Raw genomic sequence first — 20,587 nt, forward strand, 5'->3', positions numbered from 1 at the left:
GGTTATTGGCGCCTCTGTTAGTGATGTTTTGGCACCACAGCTCAACTCTGTTATCACCAGCAACTGCCTGTAATTAGTGAATAAATAGTATTGGCCTACAAAAAAAGGGATTTTGATGGAGGAAAAATCTATTTCTGGGCAATGACCTGTGTCGCCCAGTGAAATGCTTCCTTTAGTATTCATTTCTAAGGTAAAAGTTTTGCTACAAATACCAGAGAAAAAAGCTAAAATGGTAGTGCCAGAGTATACTGGCTCGCTCACCTTTATTTAAAGGTGTTGGTATGGTATCTGGGGCGAGTGGAAACCACTACCAGAGGTCCCTTGCCATTTAGTCTCTTCCTTCCTCAATATCCCTCGTCTACGGAGGAGCCGATCTAAGGCCCCGCTAACCACTACCACTACAACTAGCACCTTTGTTTTTATTCCTGTAGATAGCACCCAAGCTTGGGCCAAATAGGGTGTGGAAGAAAAAGTGGGGTGGGATTTCACTGGGCGACACAGGTCATTGCCCAGAAATAGATTTTTCCTCCGTCAAAATCCCTTTTCTGGGCTCAGCCTGTGTCGCTTCATGAAATAGTGCCAGAGAATTGGCCCCACCAGCTTGGAAAGATAGTGCAGATAACCAATAAATATAGGCAAATTAAAACTTGATTAGAATAGAATTAAATACTATAATCCAGGTAATTAATTCTACAATAAACAATAAAGATATCAAACAAATGAAAGTTTCAATGATCCTTAAAATTAAGCTTATCTACACAACCGGGTTAGATAACCCACAATGGCTCAATTAACACACACCAGTCAACAAAATCACCACATAGGGAAATTAGACCCAGATATAAATAAGGGATTTTGACGTAGGAAAAATCTATTTCTGGGGGAAGACCTGTGTCGCCCGATGAAAAATCCCTGTAACTCATTTTTCTAGTATAAATAATACTCTTAATATACCAGAGAAAAAAAGCTAACATGGTTACGACTGAAGTTACTATTCCTCAGCGCGAGCACCCAAAGGGTGTCGGTATAAGTATAGGGGCGTTGTGTTACCACAAACCACAGGACTTCTGCCATTTAGAAAGTTCCTCTCCAAAACTCCCTGTTGGTGGGAGCCGTTACAATGAAAACTACCACCAACCGACCCCGCTCGCCACTACTACTAATACCCACGCGCTTCAATCCATTCCTGGAAGTAATTCTATAAACTTGGATTAGCCAGGGTGGGAAGTGCATAATAAGAGGGTAGGGTTCATCGGGCGACACAGGTCTTCCCCCAGAAATAGATTTTTCCTACGTCAAAATCCCTTTTCTGGGATCGACCTGTGTCTGCCGATGAAAAAATACCAGAGAATGAAATACAAGTTTAGCATATAATATTATATATTATATATATCTATATATATATAATATATATATATTATATAATTATTATATATATATATATATATATAGAAACTAGGGTTAATAATACCCGGAATAAAAATTCTTAACCAGTTTAATTGTTATAGTTAAACATATAACTTAAAACTAATAATATATAATGATAATTCTTAAAGTACTACAAAGTGAGCATAGAAAACTTGTAATAAAGGAAATATCCTTTCAAAACCTTAGACTTAACAATTGATCTAAGACTAAGGAAAACATCATCATAATATATAAGAATTATAAAAGTAATATATATACATATTTACACTGGCATACAATAATCCGGCAGCGGGGTCAACAAGTAACGCCTAGCCCGATCCGGAGAAAGTATGGTGGGGAGAGTGAGCGAGCCATTAGGTAGAAGGGATAAGGATAGGGAGATTAAAGGTTGGGGAGAGCTGTCAGTTTGTACTTCAGAAACTACCACAGCTCCAGCTGCCACTGCTGAGAATTTTAGGGCCTGCAAATTCTTCAGGTAGTGACGTTTAAATACTGCTGGGGATTTCCAACCTGTATACTTTTGGAGTTCCTCAAACTTCATGTTTTGAAATAATTAGTTGAGGTGGCAACTGTACGGATATCATGAACATGTGGAACTGAATCCGGGTTAGCCTGTTTAATAAATAAAGTATCTGCTGCCTGATCCCTCTTAGAGTAATCGTGCCCCCTTTTTCTCTAATAAAATGAGAGCCCGATGATATTTGAGAAGTTCTGGTCATAAAGGTTTTAAGTGTATGAACAGGACATAAGGATTTATCTTCTGGAAGGGGTAGAATTTCCCAAGGAGTCCATCTATTTAGTGGGTCCTCATTTTTTGCTAAGAATTGTCTATCTGGTGAAAGTAAGACTTTTCCAGATGGGAGGAACTCAACATGTCCTGGATCTCTAGACAGAGCTGACAATTCTGAAATTCTAGCACCCAAAGCCAGAGCTACTAAAAATAGTGTTTTTCTCAGTAGAGCTGAAAATGGGCAGTTATCATTGTCTAAATCTGATGCAAGTTTAAGAACATCGTTCAAAAACCATGAGATAGATTGAGGGCGGCTAGTTGGTCTCAAACGTGCACAAGCTTTTGGGATAGAAGAAAAGTATGTGTCGGATAAATTAATATTGAAACCTATTTGAAAAATCTTTCTTAGGGCAGATTTAATTGTGGTAATAGTGCTGGCAGCTAAGCCTTTCTCATGTAATGATCTAAAGAAAGAAATTGTAAGGTTGGTATCCATCTTTTGAATGTTGCTACCTTTTAAAAATATAGCCAATTTTTTCAATGCAGAATCATATTGCCTAATTGTAGAATCTCTCTTGTCTGATTCTACAAACAGAATATTTAATGGATCTATATTTGCTTGCCTCTGTGCTGCAAACTTCATGAAGTCCATAAAGTTAGGGCACTTAGAATCCTTGAGGAAGCTGACACAGTCTGCATTTGTACTATCTGTGTTAGATTTGGAGATGGAATCTTCTGGGGTTTGAGATTCATCTCCATGAGAAGGGGATACCAATTGCTCTTCGGCCAGTTGGGTGCTACTAGTGCTAGCTGGCCTTTGAATGATCTTAGCTTGTGTAGAACTTTTAATAGAAGGTTTACTGGGGGAAAGAGATAAATTCTCTCCCATTTGTTCCAGTCCAGAGACATTGCATCGATCGCAACGGCGTTGATGTCTATGTTGGGAGCTACATAACAAGCTAATTTGTGATTGGACTCCGTGGCGAAGAGATCCACCTGGAGATCCGGGATCTGAGTTGTGATCCATTGAAAGGACTTGTTGTCCAGTGACCATTCTGATTCTAGTGGATTCATCCTGGACAGTGAATCCGCTACTACATTCCTCACTCCTAAATGAACTGCTGACAGATGCCAGTGGATCTTTTCTGCTAGGAGGAATATTGCTATCATTACATGATTCAACTTGTTGGATTTGGAACCTCTCCTGTTGATGCAATGGACTACTGTCATGCTGTCTGAGATTAATCGAATGTGGATCTTCTTGGACGGTTGTAATTTCTTCAATGTCAAGAATACTGCCATTGCTTCCAGTATGTTGATGTGGAATTGACGGAATGTTTCCGACCACGTTCCTTGTACTTTCCTGAGGGAGGAGTATCCTCCCCAACCGTTCAGTGATGCATCTGTGTGGATGATCAGAGATGGGGGAGGAAATTGCAATGGAACTGATTTGGATAAGTTCCGTCGCTCCATCCATGGAAGAAGTCTCTTTTTTTAGAACATCCGGAATTTTGGAAATTTTGTCCCTGAATCTGAGATTTGCTCTTGATCTCCAAACCTGATTGATATCCTTTAATCTGGCTTTCAAAAGAACATCCGTCACTGATGCAAATTGAAGGGAGCCTAGGATCCTCTCTTGCTCCCTCCGAGATGACCGTTTGTTTTTGATAAAGCGTTTTGTAGCTTTCACTATTTCTTTGACCTTCTTGGTCGGTAGAGATAGCGTGTGTTTGTTCAGGTCCCACTGGATTCCTAACCATTGGAATCGAGATGCCGGAGTTAGTCTGGATTTCTTTATATTTACTTGGAACCCCAAATATTTTAGGAATTCCAGGACTTTGGTCGTTGACCTTCGACACTCCGCTTCGTTGGTTGCCCATATTAACCAATCGTCCAGGTAGGCTACTAATAGTATTCCTTTCTTCCTCAATTCCTGAACTACTGCTTCTCCTAGTTTTGTGAACACTCTGGGTGCTACATTGAGTCCGAAAGGCATTACTTTGAAGGAGTAAGCTTTCTTGCCTAGTTTGAATCCTAGGTACGGAGAGAAGTTTCTGGCTATTGGGACGTGATAGTACGCGTCTGTAAGATCTATAGAGGTGGTGACGGCCCCACGGGGAAGTAAGGTCCGTACCTGTGAGATTGTCAGCATATGGAACTTGTCGCAATGAATGTAAGAATTCAGTCGAGACAATTCCAAGATTACCCGTCTTTTGTTTGAGTCCTTCTTTGGGACAGTGAACAAACGTGCTTGAAATCTTATGCTCTTCACTCTCTTATGGTGCGTTTCTGAAGAAGATCCTTTGTATACTCTAAGAGGTCCTCTGTTGGTATTTGGAAAAAGTTGATTGGAGTGGGAGGGCCCTTCTCCCGCTTCCAGCCTAGACCTTTCGATATTATACTGTGGGCCCATGGACTGAAGGTCCATCGGGCCCTGAAGTGATACAATCTCCCCCCTACCTGGGAGATTTCACTGGTTGGCTGCTTGTCTGGCTCCTCTCCCCCCTCGGAAACCTCTTCCTCTGGCTCCACCTCGTAGTCGAGAGCCTCCTATGGCTCGGCTACTCCCAGCATGTCCTCTATATGGGCGAAAGTTACCCCTCGCCTCATATGTAGGGTTAAATGCTGGGGAAGCCACAACCTGGGATGAGGTCGAAGTTTGAGGTTCCGAGGAAGGTTGAACCAAGACATATTGCTGTGGTGTTGTCTTTGAAGGGGACGGCACTGCCTGCACATATCCGTGAGGACGTGCCGTCTGGTAGGGGTTATATCTTCTTGCCTTCTTCTTTGGCTGCTGATGAGAAGGCGCATCAGGTTGCCGCTTGAAGGGAAGACCCCACCTTACTCTAAGGCTCTGGTTAGCCTTAGAGGCTTCGTGCAAAATGTTGTTCACCTCCTCTTTGGGGAAGAGGGTTTCTCCCCAAATGGAGGATTTGATGAGTCTATTTGGTTCATGTTTAATGGTTGTACCAGCTAAAACATATTTTCTGCAGGCCCTCCTTGCTACAGCAAAGTCATATAAATCTGACTGGAAGGCCTGTAGTAGATCTTTCGTCAGTACACGAAAGACCTGCTCATCTTCATAGGTGTTCGCCAATAGCTCCGCCGATGTGACAGAGTTGAGGGACCTGGCTAACCTTGTCTTCGCCTCAAACTCCGCCTTGATCATATGGTCGGGGAGTTTAGGCAATCTTTCTGAGAACAAGTCAGAAGCACACTCCGGCTCCAATTTACCTGCGGTAAAAGTCGCCGGAGCGTTGTTCCAAGCGTCCAGTCCTGTGGGTAACAACAGAGATGTAGGCTCTGTCTCCCTCAGTACTGGCATTGGCTTGTCCTCAATGATTGCTTGTAAGGTTAGTTCCGCTACCTTAGATGTGCATGGTGATGGAATCCCTTCGGGAGTGACAAACATCGTGTATTTCCCTTTAAAAGGTGTCAATTTTGTATTGACACAATTAAGTTCAGAGAGACACCGGACCCAGGCAGCTTGGGCCTGCTCTCTAGGGAAGATCACAGTTTCTTTGGGTACTTTGTCTACCCTGACTAGCGCATGTTTCGCTAGTCTGACAAAGCCCGGGAAGGGGAACTGCATCCCTGGTGGGAAGAGTTCAAAATCTTCTATGGGTCGTGACCCGCACCCCTCGATAGTCAACCTCCCTTCGGCGAAGGGAGCGTGTAGGGCCAACCTCCAAGGGTTGTCGTTCTCAAAGGGGGGGAGCTTTGAGGCATCCGGCACCATCATGGATAGGGCTGGTGTTCCGGAGCGTAGGAGACCGGAGAGCATCTCCTCGATTGGCTTAATTCTCTCCGTCAATGACGAGAGAGCCTGGTTGGAGACGTCCGGTGTTGGCCCGAGGCGTGCTTCTAGCCTCTGATCAATAACTCCAGTGACTGGCTAGCAATTGTTTAGTAAAGTCAACTGGATCGAAGAACTGTTCCGCCGCCTTCGATAATGTACCTGTCCCTTGTGCAAGGGAAGGATCTGTGGCAGCAGGCGCAATGACGGATGAAGTCGACGGCTGTGAAGCCGAAGACAACTCCTTCGCCGCTGGCGGAACACACTTCGTAGCCTTCTTTTTCAAAGATTTCTTGATCTTTGGAATGACTGACAGCATTCCTTTTTTGGTGGTGGGCTTCGAAAAGCCCTTAAAGGATGGGGAAGAAGCAAGGGAAGGAGAAGGACTAGGGTTGGAGGTTGTTCCACTTACCTCCCCACCTACCTGTTCCTCCGTGATCATGGGTTCGGCGTTGATATTGATCCCCGCCACATCATCCATAAGCTCCTGCTGTTCTTCCAAGGTGGTAGCCGTCTCAGCTCTGATAGCTGCGATGAGGGGTCTGGCGATGTCCCTGGCCACTGCGGTCGTCAGTGTGGCCCCCGAAAAGATCATGGCACAAAGATCCGCGTCAAGGACGTATGGCGGGCCTTTCGGGACGTTCTTCCCGAACCCCCCAACCCACTTGCGGAGGGACGCTCTGGCATCTTGGTACGATGTCGGGTCCATCTGCAAATAATGTATGAATAGTAGTTGTTCTGTCAAACTATCTAGAAAGCTTATAACTGAACTCTTTAAATATTCTAGGTTAAATCCAAAAGATCTTACCTGCTCGTTCGACTTGACATTAACCAAGTCGTAACACGGTTCAGGCGTCAGGATGCCAGACCACGTAGTTCTCTAACTGGACAGCGCAGTTGGCATGGGTCCGGCAAACTACGTGGCCAAAGGAGTTCACCAGTGTAGCGGGACAACCCTCCGCCTGGCAACGGACCACCTGTAATGTGAAAAATCTCAATGAGTTTTTCGTCATTGGTTAAAATATCAACGAAATAATTCGTCGTTAAAATATTTTTATTTAACCATCTAGTAATTATTTCCAGAGTTCAGCAATATGATAACGAATTATTTCGTTACCGAAATAATTCGCAAAAGATATAAGATATCCACAACCAAATAAAACTCGTAAGTTTTAGTGCAATGTTGACGAAGTATTCCGTCATTAGAATGCTTCATAAACAACACAACACTAGGTATGGATCATATTATCAAGTCTATGCTAGATGTCGGCGGAATATTTAGTCTCCGAAATACTCCGTAACGACAACTGATACTCTTAGAAAACCTTACAAAAACTGTCGGCGGAATAATTCGTTAGAAAAATTCCGAACCGACATAAATACAATACAAAATTAAGTAAATATATACTTAACATAGTAGGCTTATAAACTAAAAATTCTTATAGTATACACTGATAATTCCTTAAAGAGGTATGTCTAATCCTACGCCGAACTTCGTCGGTGGCGGAGATGCGAACATCCCGTCTAATATCGATTAGGAAGTCATTGTAAGTTAGATAATGGAATACCTCTAAAGTTGCCGAAGCAAGGAAAACATCAGTTGAGGTTCAGCATCTTCATGTACAATACTAAAAAGCTTATAGTATATACTGATAATTCCTAAAGAGGCATGCCTAATCCTATACGCCGAACTTCGTCGGTGGCGGAGATGCGAACATCCCGTCTATTATATCGACTAGGAAGCCATTGTATGTTAGATAATGGTATACCTCTAAGTAGCCGAAGCAAGGAATGCATCAGTGAAGTACGGCAATACCGAACCTCATGTACAATACGATATACCCTGCCCTTAATTATTTCATTAATATTTAACTCTGTACGCCGAGGCTCCAGAGATAAAGAAATAAAAGCATTGAATGAAATAATAAGAGGGAAGCAGTGGCTCGAGATGTCTAGCTCTACCCCTGGTTGAAGTTGGATACCATTCCTAGGCTATATAGCCTAGGACCATCGCTAATAGCCGTGGCTCGTTGCGATCCAAGGTGGTCCAACTCGGTCAGGAGGATATCCAGGTAGGCTAGGCGTAAAGTCTGGCTCTACCACTTGTTGAAGTTGGATACCATTCCTAGGCTATATAGCCTAGGACCATCGCTAGTAGCCGTGGCTCGTAGCGATCCAAGGTGGTCCAACCCGGTCAGGAGGATATCCAGGTAGGCTAGGCATACCAAACCACAACATAGGGTAAAACACAATAATATAGGGTGCATAGGAGAATCTCTAAACTAGGGCTAATCTACAACACCTTTAAAAACGCCTAAAATGCCCAACGTAATGGGGTTGTACACTCGACCTAGCTAAATACGCATGTTTATAAAAAACTACTCTCTAGGACGAGAAAACCGGTAATAAGCATAATAGGCTTATAATACAAGGATAAAAGTGGTTAAGAACCATGTATCCAGTAAGGATCAAATATGGTTAAGATAAGCCTAGGAACGAGATAGCTCACGAGCACCGAATATAAAATTGCTAGAATAAGCCAAAACGAAATAAAAAGTAACCGATACCTAATATATAGGAAATCGCATTAATAAAAAGAAGTTAAGCCTATAAATATAATGAAAAATATGTCGTGCGGAAAATGTGTTGCTATGCCGATGCGGAAATGGCGGCCCAGCCGGTCGCACCCCCAACTGATTTTGAGGGGCTAAGGCCAATAGCATACTTAATTACACAAAAATTTTGTAATAAAACCAAATTGGAGTACTCAACTTGGAAGCAGAAGCAGCTTGGGCGTTCATCTCCATCGGATGCACAAAATATCCACAGATAAGAAAGGGGTGCAGGAAAACAACAACGGTAAGCCGCACGACTCTTACAGGAATGAATTGAAGCACGTGGGTATTAGTAGTAGTGGCGAGTGGGGTCGGTTGGTGGTAGTTTTCATTGTAACGGCTCCCACCAACAGGGAGTTTTGGAGAGGAACTTTCTAAATGGCAGAAGTCCTGTGGTTTGTGGTAACACAACGCCCCTATACTTCTACCGACACCCTTTGGGTGCTCGCGCTGAGGGTAGTAACTTCAGCTTAACCATGTTAGCTTTTTTCTCTGGTATATTAAGAGTATTATTTATACTAGAAAAATGAGTTACAGGGATTTTTCATCGGCAGACACAGGTCGATCCCAGAAATATACAGTACAAATCATCAATATACATAAAAAGTGCCATCAGAGGTAAAGTACAAAACCCAGTAATGACCGAGCTACGGCAAGAATGCTAGCGAGGCAGGTAGGAGAGAGAGAGATGTAAGAGAGACATAGGCTACATAACTACTTATTACTGTTTTACGTAGTGTCAGGGGAAACTGCTGGGAATTTAAGGGCCTCTAAAGACTTCAAATAGTGGCGTTTAAATACTGTCGGAGATTTCCAGCCTGTGTACTTCTTGAGATCGTCAAAATTCATATGTTGAAAATAATTAATTGAGGTGGCTACAGCTCTAACATCATGTGCCCATGGAAAAGATTCCGGGTCAGCTTGCTTTATAAAGTACAAAATTTGTTGCCTAATTCCTTTTAGGGAAATAGTACCACCTTTTTCCCTAATGAACAAAGGGCCTGAAGATATCAGGGCAGTTCTGCTTAAATATGCTCTTAGGGAATTAACTGGACATAAGGATGGGTCCTGGGGAAGTGGGACAATCTTCCATGGAGCCCATCTATCTTGTGGGTCCTCATTCTTAGCTAGAAATTGACGATCTGGTGAGAGTAGTAATTCTCCTGAAGGGAGAAACTCTATATGATCTGGTTCCCTAGATAGGGCCGACAGTTCAGAAATTCTGGCTCCTGAGGCTAAACTTATTAGGAATAACGTTTTCCTTAGGAGGGTTATATAATCACATGAATCATTATTAGTGTCAGAAGCCAATTTAAGGACATCATTTAAAAACCATGAGACCGTCCTAGGTCTCTCAGTTGTTCTAAGTCTAGCACAAGCCCTTGGAATGGATGAAAAGTACGAATCTGTTAGATCTATATTGAATGCAAATTGGAAGATCTTCTTAAGTGCTGATTTGGTAGTAGTAATTGTACTTGCTGCTAAACCTTTTTCAAAGAAGGTTCTGAAAAAGGTTATGGCCAGATTCGTGGTCATGGTTTGTGCATTTGAGTCCTTTAAAGATATAGCCAGTTTCTTAACTGCTGAGTCATATTGACACAAGGTCGATTCCCGTTTGTCAGATTCTAAGAACCGGATGTTCTGAGGATCGATGTTGGCATCTTTCTTAGCCGCAAACTTCATGAAGTCCATAAAGTTAGGGCTTTCTGAATTCCTGAGGAAGCGGACAAAGTCCGCGTTTGTACCAACTGCGTCAGTTTGGGATTGGGAATCCGTTGAGGCCGGAGTCCTAATTCCAGTAGTTGAGGAAACCAATTGCTCTTGGGCCAATTGGGGGCTACTAGTGCAATGTGACCCTTGAACGTCCTGAGCTTGTTCAGGACTTTCAGGAGTAGATTCACTGGAGGAAAGAGGTAAATTCTTTTCCATACATTCCAATCTATAGCCATAGCGTCCGTGGCGTAAGCCAGAGGGTCCAGGTTGGGGGCCACATAACAAGGAAGTCTGTGGTTCGACTCCGTGGCAAAGAGATCCACCTGAAGCCCTGGTACCTGTTGACAGATCCATCTGAATGACTCCTTGTCCAACGTCCACTCTGACTCTAGCGGGACGGATCGTGACAGTGCATCCGCCACCACGTTCCTTACTCCCGCTAGGTGAGTGGCTGACAGGTGCCATCTGTCCCTATCTGCTAAGGCAAATATGGCTATCATGACATGGTTCACGTGGCTCGATTTGGAGCCACCCCTGTTTATGCAGTGGACTACCACTGCACTGTCCAATACCAACTTGATATGAGACTTCTTGGCTGGTCGTAGCCTTTCCAGGGTAAGAAACACTGCCATAGCTTCCAGTACATTGATATGTAGCTGGCGGAATGGTAGGGACCAGGTTCCCTGTACCTTTTTGTACTGTGAGTAACCGCCCCAGCCGCTTAGTGAGGCGTCTGTGTGGACCACTAGGGCCGGCGGAGGGAATTGCAAGGGTATTGTCTGACAGATTCTTGATTTCCGTCCAAGGGCGGAGCCTCTTGCGTAAGATCGCCGGAATGGGAGCAATCTTGTCCCGGGATCTTCGGTTTGCCTTCGAACGCCAAACCCGGTTTATATCCTTTAGTTTGGCTTTCAGTACAACGTCCGTCACTGATGCAAATTGGAGTGAACCTAGGATTCTTTCCTGGTTCCCCTGGGATGTTTGTTTGTTTTTGAGAAATTGTCTTGTGGCCTTGGCTATTTCTCTTCTCTTTAATGGCGGTATTGATAGAGTATGAGAGTTTAAGTCCCATTGGATTCCTAGCCACTGGAAACGTGACTCTGGCATTAGCCGGGACTTGGTTCTGTTTATCTGGAACCGTAAATGTTCCAGAAACTGAATTACCTTGACCTTCGCCTTGTGACATTCTTCGATACTTGTGGCCCATACGAGCCAATCGTCCAGATAGGCTACTAACATTATTCCCTGAGTTCTTAACTCCTGGACTACTGTTTCCGCCAACTTTGTAAATGTTCTGGGCGCTATGTTGAGCCCGAATGGCATTACTCTGAAGGAGTAAGCCTTCTTTCCTAGTCTGAAGCCTAGGAATGGGCAAAAGTGTCTTGCTATTGGGACATGATATTAGGCATCTGTAAGATCTATAGAGGTGGTGACGGCCCCACGGGGAAGTAAGGTCCGCACCTGCGAAACGGTCAGCATTCGAAACTTGTCGCAGTGAATGAATGAGTTCAGATGGGACAAGTCTAGAATTATTCTTAGTTTGTTCGAGTCTTTCTTTGGCACGCTGAACAAGCGCCCTTGAAACTTCAAGTTTCTGACTCTTGATACTACCCTCTTTTGAAGAATTTCTTGGGTATACTCTACCAATTCCTCTGTTGGTTTTTGGTAAAAGGTGTTGGATGGAGGAGGACCTTGAAGCCAACTCGACCCCAGACCTTTGGTCACAATGCTCTGTGCCCAGTTGCTGAACCCCCACCGATGCCGGTAGAGGTACAGCCTCCCTCCTACCTGGGGATTCTCACTGGTTTGCCGATGGGCGGCCACCCCATGCTCCTCAGAAGCCTTTGCCCCGGATGGGGGCTCTTCCGGTGCCCCGGTGACGGGAGGGACCCCTAGCTCGGCTGCCTCTGGCGAACCTATTGAACGCTTGAAACGATTGTGATTCAAACGTCGCGTTATAGGCCGGAGAGACCGCAAAGGAGGTCGAAGCCTGAGACTGTTGTGCCGGCTGGGTTAGAAGCACAAACTGCTGTTGCGGCTGTGCTTTGGACGTTGACGGTTGTGGTACTTGGGATACCGGAACCGCCTGCATCAGAGTCTGTTGGGGAGCCTGGAAGGGCTGGAACTTCCTAGGTCTCTTCTTGGCTTTGGGATTCGATCCGGTGGACTCAGGTTTCCGTTTGGACACGAGTCCCCACCGAATTTTCAGGCTCTGATTGACCCTTGACGCTTCAAATAGGACTTCATTCACAGCGGAGGCAGGGAAGAGGTCCACACCATATATGGATGAGGCGATTAACTTGTAAGGTTCGTGGCGGATTGTGGCTTCTGCCAGAACATGCTTCCTACAATTACGCCGAGCAATAATGAAATCATACAAGTCACATTGCATTGTATGCAGTAGTGACTTGGCCATGATTTTAAATAACGTCCCTTGTCCGTAGATAAGAGACGCCATCTCAGTCATAGTCAGCGAACTGAGGGACCTGCTGAGCCTCATCCTAGTGTCGTATTCGGCTTGTATCAGAGTGTCTGTTAGCCCAGGCAACCTCTCGCTGAACAGCGTGTTACCGCAGTCCGGCTTGAGCTTGCCCACCGAAAAGGTGGGAGGTGCGTCCATATAGTACTCAGCTGATCCGGGGAGCAGAAGGGAAGTCGGATCCGTCTTCCGGAGTTGGGGCATAGGCTCATCTTTCATAGCTGCCTGGAATGTTCCCTCCATCACTTTGGAAGTGAATGGCAATGGGGTGTCCTCGTTTACGGTGAAGATCGTAAATGGGCTCTGGAATGCAGTGAGTCTTGTAATCGTGCATTCCCATTCTTCCAGGTTCCAGAGCCAAGCTTGTTGGGCTTGGTCCCGGGGGAGGATTACTGTTTCCTTAGGGACTTTATCCTCCCTCCTCATGGCAGCAATCCGTTAGACGAACATAGCCTATGAAAGGGGGCTGGAGTCCCTCAGGATTGAACTCGAAGTCTTTTAGCCTTCGAGTTCCGCAAATCTCAATAGTCAGCATACCCTCTGAGAACGGAGCGTGCGGAGCGTGTGCTGCTACCCTCCATGGGTTGTTTGGCTTAAATGGAGGAAGATTGGACGAGTCCGGCATCGGCAATGCTTGAGTTGCTTGGCCGGACTGTGCCTGTCCTGCTGCCATATTGTCTCGGAGACCCGCCATCAGGTTCTCCTTGGCTACCATCTTCTCCGACAAGGATTGGATGGTTTGGCCCGATGCTTCCAGCGTGTTAGACAGCTGGGCAAACATTTCTAGGAACTTGGACTGGACCAAGTCCCCAACCATGCTGCCCATCCGCTGCATGATGCTAGCCGAGAATGCATCAGGGTCAAAGGAGGGAGGCTGAGCCTTCTCCTTAAGAACCTTGGTCCTCGACCCCTTTGGTTGGGGAGTGACCTACGCCTTGTCTGCCCCGGGATTACGAGCCAGTGGCTTGGTGACTAGGTTGGTTCCTGACCTCTTTGGCAGGGACTTTTGCTTAGACTAAAAGTCCGTTTCACTTTTAACTTTAGGGACCGCTGATGAAGACTTCGGTCTGACCGACTGAGGTCTATCGGCGAATCCCTGGAAAGAAGTGGAAGTGGAAGGAGAAGAAGTTAAAGATGGACTCAAGGACAACCCTTGAGCCCCTACAAAACCTGCCTCGCTACCACTCTCACCATTGCCCATGTCGTCAATAGCCATGGGCTCACGGTCCAAGTCGAGGGCTGCCACGTTCCCCACGACTTCCTCTGCAATGCCTTCCTCCGTCGGGAGTGCGACTGCTTCCTGGATCTTGGCGATCAGAGGAGCAGCCACCTCGGGGTCCACCACAGATCCTTTCTTCACCCCTGGGAAGATGAGGGTGGCCATGTCCTGGGACAGGATGTAAGGTTGTCCCTTGGCGGAGTTACGCCCAAATCCGCCAACCCATGCCTTCAGGGTGGACAAGGCAGCGTCCCGGACCGCTTGTACTCCCTGTAAGAGGGGTTATTATTAATACTTAACACTATAGATAGACTTAACCTAGTAAATAGTGTATATTACAGCTTATTGATTCTCATTGTATCATTATGTATACAGTGGACCCCCCATATTCGCGTTCTCCAGATTCGCGGACTCACACATTCGCGGATTTCTCTCGGGAACGTTTCCCTGCATTATTCGCGGAAAATTCGCGCATTCGCGGTATTTTTCTATGATAAATATCCACAAATTCCTGGTTTTTTTGATGAATTTCATCATAAAATGAACTTTTTGTGATAAAACTATTAAAAAAACCATGTAGGAAAATTTTTAGTGGGTTTTTCTTGAGTTTTAACTAACAAAATAGGCTGTTTTTAGCATTTTTATAGGGGTTCCAAACATTTGCGGGTTCTAACTATTCACGGGGGGGTCTGGTACGCATCCCCCGCGAATACGGGGGGACCACTGTAGACCGGAGTGTCACATACCTCGGAGGTGACTTCATTCACCAAGGCATAGCAAATGATGCAGTTCTCGTAGTGCCAGACCACATAATCCTCCAGGCGAACTGTGCAGGGTTCCTGGAGAACGGCGTTGCAACCCTCCTCCAGACAACAGGTAACCTGTAAGTCAAATGATACATGAGTATCATCAACAACCTTCCGGAACAGGTCCGTGGTGGTTGTGTGCGGTATACTATTGCTGCCGGAGTAACTCCAGCATCAGCATATATAATGCACGATAACCAGGGTTGCCAAGTTGGCAACTTTGGTGCCAAAATCCTGAAAGTTGGAAACTTTCTGAGGTGGTTGGCAACAGAATTTTGTGGTTGGCAACTACCACCGAAATTGGCAACTTGTTGGCAACTTTCGGTTATCAAAAATATATTGTTGCTTTTTTGAACGATTGTTGCAAAATTTCTACAGCAAAGTCCACAATTATGCTTTGCCGCTTACCTTCACAGCCAGAATAGTTTCGAGATAACAGGATCATAATAATTGACGTAGACCTAGCTTATAAGGGCGTATGGATTTATGTCGGTTTACGCAGCTTATGACGTTTGAATTATAGGCCTATCTTATATTCAACTGTTTTATTTTGGTTCTTGTGTTTAATCTTGTTTTTGTTGCTGCTGTTATAGTGCTTAAGTGTCTTCGAAAATTTTTCATATAGTATCCTAACATTGCAGGATAAACATAGACCTATTCATAAAATATTGGCGCAAAGAATTATCTGCCTACTCGTTAACTGAAATTTAGTAATGCTTTCACTAAAAGTAATCGAGATCTTTATGAATATTGTCTGCGCTAGAATATTCTCCTAACAACAAAGAGAGAGAGAGAGAGAGAGAGAGAGAGAGAGAGAGAGAGAGAGAGAGAGAGAGAGAGAATGCCCCAAAACCAAATGATTCACGGGCTACTCGCAGTCGCAGACTGGTTTGGATCATCGCATACATAACTTTCAGCTGTCATACATTTTTCTAATTTGTTAAGTATCTTATGATGCCTTCCAACCATAGCCTTCATTCTCATAGAAACACTACAGCAGCCTTATATTTACTCGTCACAGTAATATAATTTATCCTTTTAGTAAATATATTTTCAGTAGGGTTCCTTGAAAACTGTTAAGGCTGAGACAGTCCTAAAATTTGGCCATTCACGTATGTATGTGTATGTGCTCTTGCTTATAAGTGTACATTCCATTTTATGCATATACATTATATATTATGGAGTTGAAACTTGAAACTACTATATTAATAACAAGGTACCCCATTTCTAACAGATAAGGGTAGAAAACCATTTGCAATAAGAAATTGATGTGAAGGCCCATGCCTCTCAAAATATGAGTTTTATGTGTAGGTCTATGCCTTGACATTGCCTGAAAATATAAGAATTTAACATGTAGGCCTATGCCCCGTCATTGCCTCAAAATATAAGAATTTGATGTGTAGGCCTATCCCCTGTCATTGCCTCAAAATATAAGAGTTTGACGTGAAGGCCTATGACCTATCATTTGGCTCAAAATATATGAAGTTCACGTGTAGGGCTCTGCCCCGGTCATTGCCTCAAAATATAAGAATTTGATGTGAAGGCTTATGCCTTATCATTGCCTGAAAATATAAGAATTTGACGTGTAGGCTTATGGCCTATCATGGGCTCAAAATATATGAATTTCATGTGTAGGCCTATGCCCCGTCATTGCCTCAAAATATAAGAATTTGACGTGTCAGCCTAAGCCCTTTAATTCTCTCAAAATATAAGAATTTCACGTGTAGGCCTAAGCCCTGTCATTGACAAAAGGTATTTCAACAAAATCTAGAGACTCCCACTACTGTTTAATTATCTCATCCTCACTGATAGCTAATAGATAGATAGATATAACTTAATGTGATGACACATTTGAATTTTGGTAGGAATAATGGAAAATAAGCTGTTTTTACTTATTGGGGCTTGGGGCGTGAAGGGGGCCAAGTTGAGTCTTGGGGGGAAAGTTGCCCCCCAGCCCCTCCCCCCTAAATGACGCCCCTGACTGGGATAATAAATGCAAATCGAAAACTATTATTTGTATTAGTACAAAGTTTCAACACAACGATGTATAATACCCTGTGAAATTCAAGTTTCTCTCATTTTATGGCAAATGCACATGTAACTATGAGAAAATGTATATAAGGAAGGAAGGTTTTTGGCTAAATTAATCAAGGGCTATTAGTGGAAAAAGGGGTTGGCAACTTTTGGCAACTTTTCTAGCAATCATTGGCAACTTTTAGTCTTGGAAATCTGGCAACCCTGACGATAACGTGTCACCCTGTTACTACTAGCTCCGGCGCCCTGTATATACTCGTAGGAACATCCTAGCCAGGTAATGGGAACTAGCTATGACTCCACAGCAGCTCCACAAAATCTGACCGATTAAGTGGATTCAAGCTGTCCCCATTGTGCCGGCGTGAGGGACATAACCCAATATCAGGTACAGGGTTGAAGACCGAGACGTAACAGGGTGGGACAGTTAAATACCTGACGGAGTTGAAAACTTCGCCAGTGTAAATAACTGGATATAGTAAGATAATAACTTAAAACAGAATGTGGATGCTACATTATGTGTAATAAACCATGCATGCAATAATGGAATCCCACAGACAGGCCGGAGCCTTTTCACATATCCAAATAAGCCTAACTATCCCGATGTCGGATCTGGCTTTCGCCGGAGCGGGGTGGGAAAGGGTGGGCTCCATAGATAGTGAGAGGAATACACTACCTAGTGGGTCGGGGTGTATCCCGCTCCCCCGAGCCTGTTGGCCAACCATGGCTCAGCCGAGCAGGGTCCCCCCCCACTCTACTAGCAGTAGAGTACGGCAGGCCTGCTCACCGAGTGTACCCCCCAGTTAACCCCCTCAGGGTGTGGCTCTACGCGATCGACTTGAGACACTCTCAGCCGGGTGAACAGTCACGCGGTGTGAAAGGCCAGTCGATCCAAAGAAGGCCTATAGGCCAACTAGATGCCGTCTACAAGAATAGCAACACATAACATAAATATCCTGTCCTAACACGGGGGGAAGAGAGAGAAATAAATATGAAGCGAGAGAGAAAGAAATTGTCCTTTGAGAAACTAGGCTAATCGCAAATCCAACGATTTGGGATGTTAGGCTAGAAACTCATAGCAGCTTAGCCTAGATGCCATAACGAATATTCGAGGGGCAAACGGCCAGGGTGGCTCAAGGACAGTAAGGGCTACGTAGGGACCAGGGTCCTTCCGTATATAAGACAATAGAGTCTTAAAAGATCCTATCTTACTGAGAAACTAATGGTTGATATGTCAACCTCAATGCAAGAAAGGTAACAGCGTAAGCCACGACCCGAAAGCATGCGGTTCGGAAGTAGGCTATCCCCCGTGAACGGACTAATAATAAAATTAATTGGGGTACTGCTCAAAAATGCAATTGAGACCAATTAGTATGGGAGACCAATTGGTGCAAGAAAGCAGTGAATCATCACGCGGCTGGCGAGCCATGCGGGAACGACAACTCACGTGGTGCCGCTCTCACATATAACCTAAATAACTTTGCTTATCTCACCAAATGCCATCTCAAAATCATCTCAAACATTAATTGCAGTACTTAACTTGGATGCAGAAGCTTGATGTTCCATGATGATGAAAAGGGAAAGAATTTCGAGCGAAAACACAGCACAAGGAAAGAACGCATGCAGCATGAACAGTGCTATCGAAAGGAATGAAAAGAAAGGCGCTAGTTGTAGTGGTAGCGGGTAGCGGGGCCTTAGATGGGCTCCTCTGTAGACGAGGGACATTGAGGAAGGAAGAGACTAAAAGGCAAAGGACCTCTGGTAGTGGTTTCCACTTGCCCCAGATACCATACCTACACCTTTAAATAAAGGTGAGTGAGCCAGTATACTCTGGCACTACCATTTTAGCTTTTTTCTCTGGTATTTGTAGCAAAACTTTTACCTTAGAAATGAATACTAAAGGAAGCATTTCATGGAGCGACACAGGCTGAGCCCAGAAAAACAAATTAGTAATGATTTTAGAGATATGGTCCAGAGAAAAAATCCACACATTAGTAAAGGTACCCTATGGAAAAGTGAATAATGTGTTCCACAAAGATCTGCGACAAAGGGGATCTAAAAAATATGAAACGTGTAAAACCCAGGGAAGGGGTAGGCACTGTACATGCAAAAGTGATAGGTTGTGCTTCTCCTTCAGTTTTCTTGAAGTTATTTAAGACAGGGAGACAGTTGAAGTTGTTTGATAGAGTGATGCCCTTTAATTAACTTAAGCCTATATGAATACCTAACACTTGATTAAGCCTATATGAATACCTAACACTTGATTAAGCCTATATGAATACCTAACACTTGATTTGAGAAACTTAGTGTGATTTCTCACATACTTGATATAGCTTTTTAAGGGATCACTGTTGCTTTAGAGTACTCAGCCGTATTATATGTTAAAATATCTGGTTGCTGTGAGGTAACTTTGAATTCTATGATTGGTAAGTGTAATAACCAGATATTTGGAAAATTTCATGACAATAGATAGTGCACCCACACACTTACTGACTCTTAATATCTTCCTACTTTTCATACTTCAGTTATTGTGTACCATGCCTCTTCTTTTATTCTATCATCATTCACAAAATTTATTTTTGATTCAAAACCAAATACATACAGTAACTTTTTGCATTATCTTTCCATTGCATACCAACATTCACTGTTCCATCTTCCTAGGTCCCATTTGCCCACATGACTTTACTTTTAATCATATTTTCTTGCAACTTTCTCCTCTTGTAAACACTTTCAAATTATTTTAATCAATTTTACTAGTGTTTGCAGGTTCACTTGATTTTATGTAATCAGCACTAAATTTACATCTCTACACATCCATTTTGTTAACCAGTACCCAAATCTTGAATGTGAATTTTGTAGTTTTCTTCTCTGATAGGCTTTTCATCATGTAATTCTAAGTCTTAGGATTCCTGGCATAATAGGACATCATATGAAAATTGATTATTATATTTTACTATGATTTAATCTGATTTAGTTTTATATTTTCATTTTGGAGGTAGTGAAGTAATGCTTTGTTTTTTTGCAGTGCGATTTAGCTGAAACTGAACACGCTGCTACTTTGAATCACTTGAGTTTTGAAGCTTGAATTTTAAGGGATGGGTCAGTGCACAAGTGGAGACTTGCCTCCACAGACCAGTGATGAGGCTGATAAGGCTAATGAAGGTAAAGATGAGGTGACCTTGCTTTGGTAAAACAGTACAGTATCGTAGTTAAAGAATTTTAATAGTGATTAATGGATATATTGCATGAATGATCAACCAATACATACTGTATTATTTGTTTTAGTAGCCTATGACTTCCTGTGTTGCAGAAAATAATCCTGGTGTGTCACCATCAAGTAGTGATTCCCATAAACCATCAAGTATGAAAATGTTTCGTCGCCGTTCATCAAATACAACATGGGTCAGCACAAAATTTGGACGAAGGCATAAGACGAAAGATTTGTCAGCTGCTTTTAATCTTTTAGACTATGATACCAAGGTAAGTGTTTGATGCTAAAGCAAGATGTTTGGTCCCCGGCTTACGACTTTCTGAGGTTATGACACTTTCCAATTACATTCACCAGAAATTATTTCCAGGTTTACAATTATTGTTCCAGGGTTACGACACTTACAGCACCAATCTGATGGAAGAAATATGATTCCAAAAAGGCAAAATAATCAATATTTGAAAGTTTTTTATAAATGCAATAAAGATGCAGTTTACATAGTTTTTAATACACGCAAATCATTAAAAGTAAGGTTTTATTAGGAATTTTGATGATTTTCCGG

The 20,587-nt window shown here is 43.6% G+C and overlaps 1 protein-coding gene across 1 annotated transcript in view; it reads left to right on the plus strand.

Moving 5' to 3' along the window:
• LOC135222190 (uncharacterized) overlaps window positions 1-20,587 on the plus strand; it is a 232,198-nt gene that overhangs the window by 138,219 nt on the left and 73,392 nt on the right. The window contains exons 2-3 of the mRNA XM_064260343.1: window positions 19,843-19,979; window positions 20,128-20,297. Of these exons, the coding sequence (XP_064116413.1) occupies window positions 19,913-19,979; window positions 20,128-20,297 (237 nt within the window). The 5' untranslated portion in view covers window positions 19,843-19,912. The remainder of the gene's footprint in view (window positions 1-19,842; window positions 19,980-20,127; window positions 20,298-20,587) is intronic.

This window comes from Macrobrachium nipponense, chromosome 3 (genome assembly GCF_015104395.2).
Source record: "Macrobrachium nipponense isolate FS-2020 chromosome 3, ASM1510439v2, whole genome shotgun sequence".
Classification (NCBI taxonomy): Eukaryota; Metazoa; Arthropoda; class Malacostraca; order Decapoda; family Palaemonidae; genus Macrobrachium; species Macrobrachium nipponense.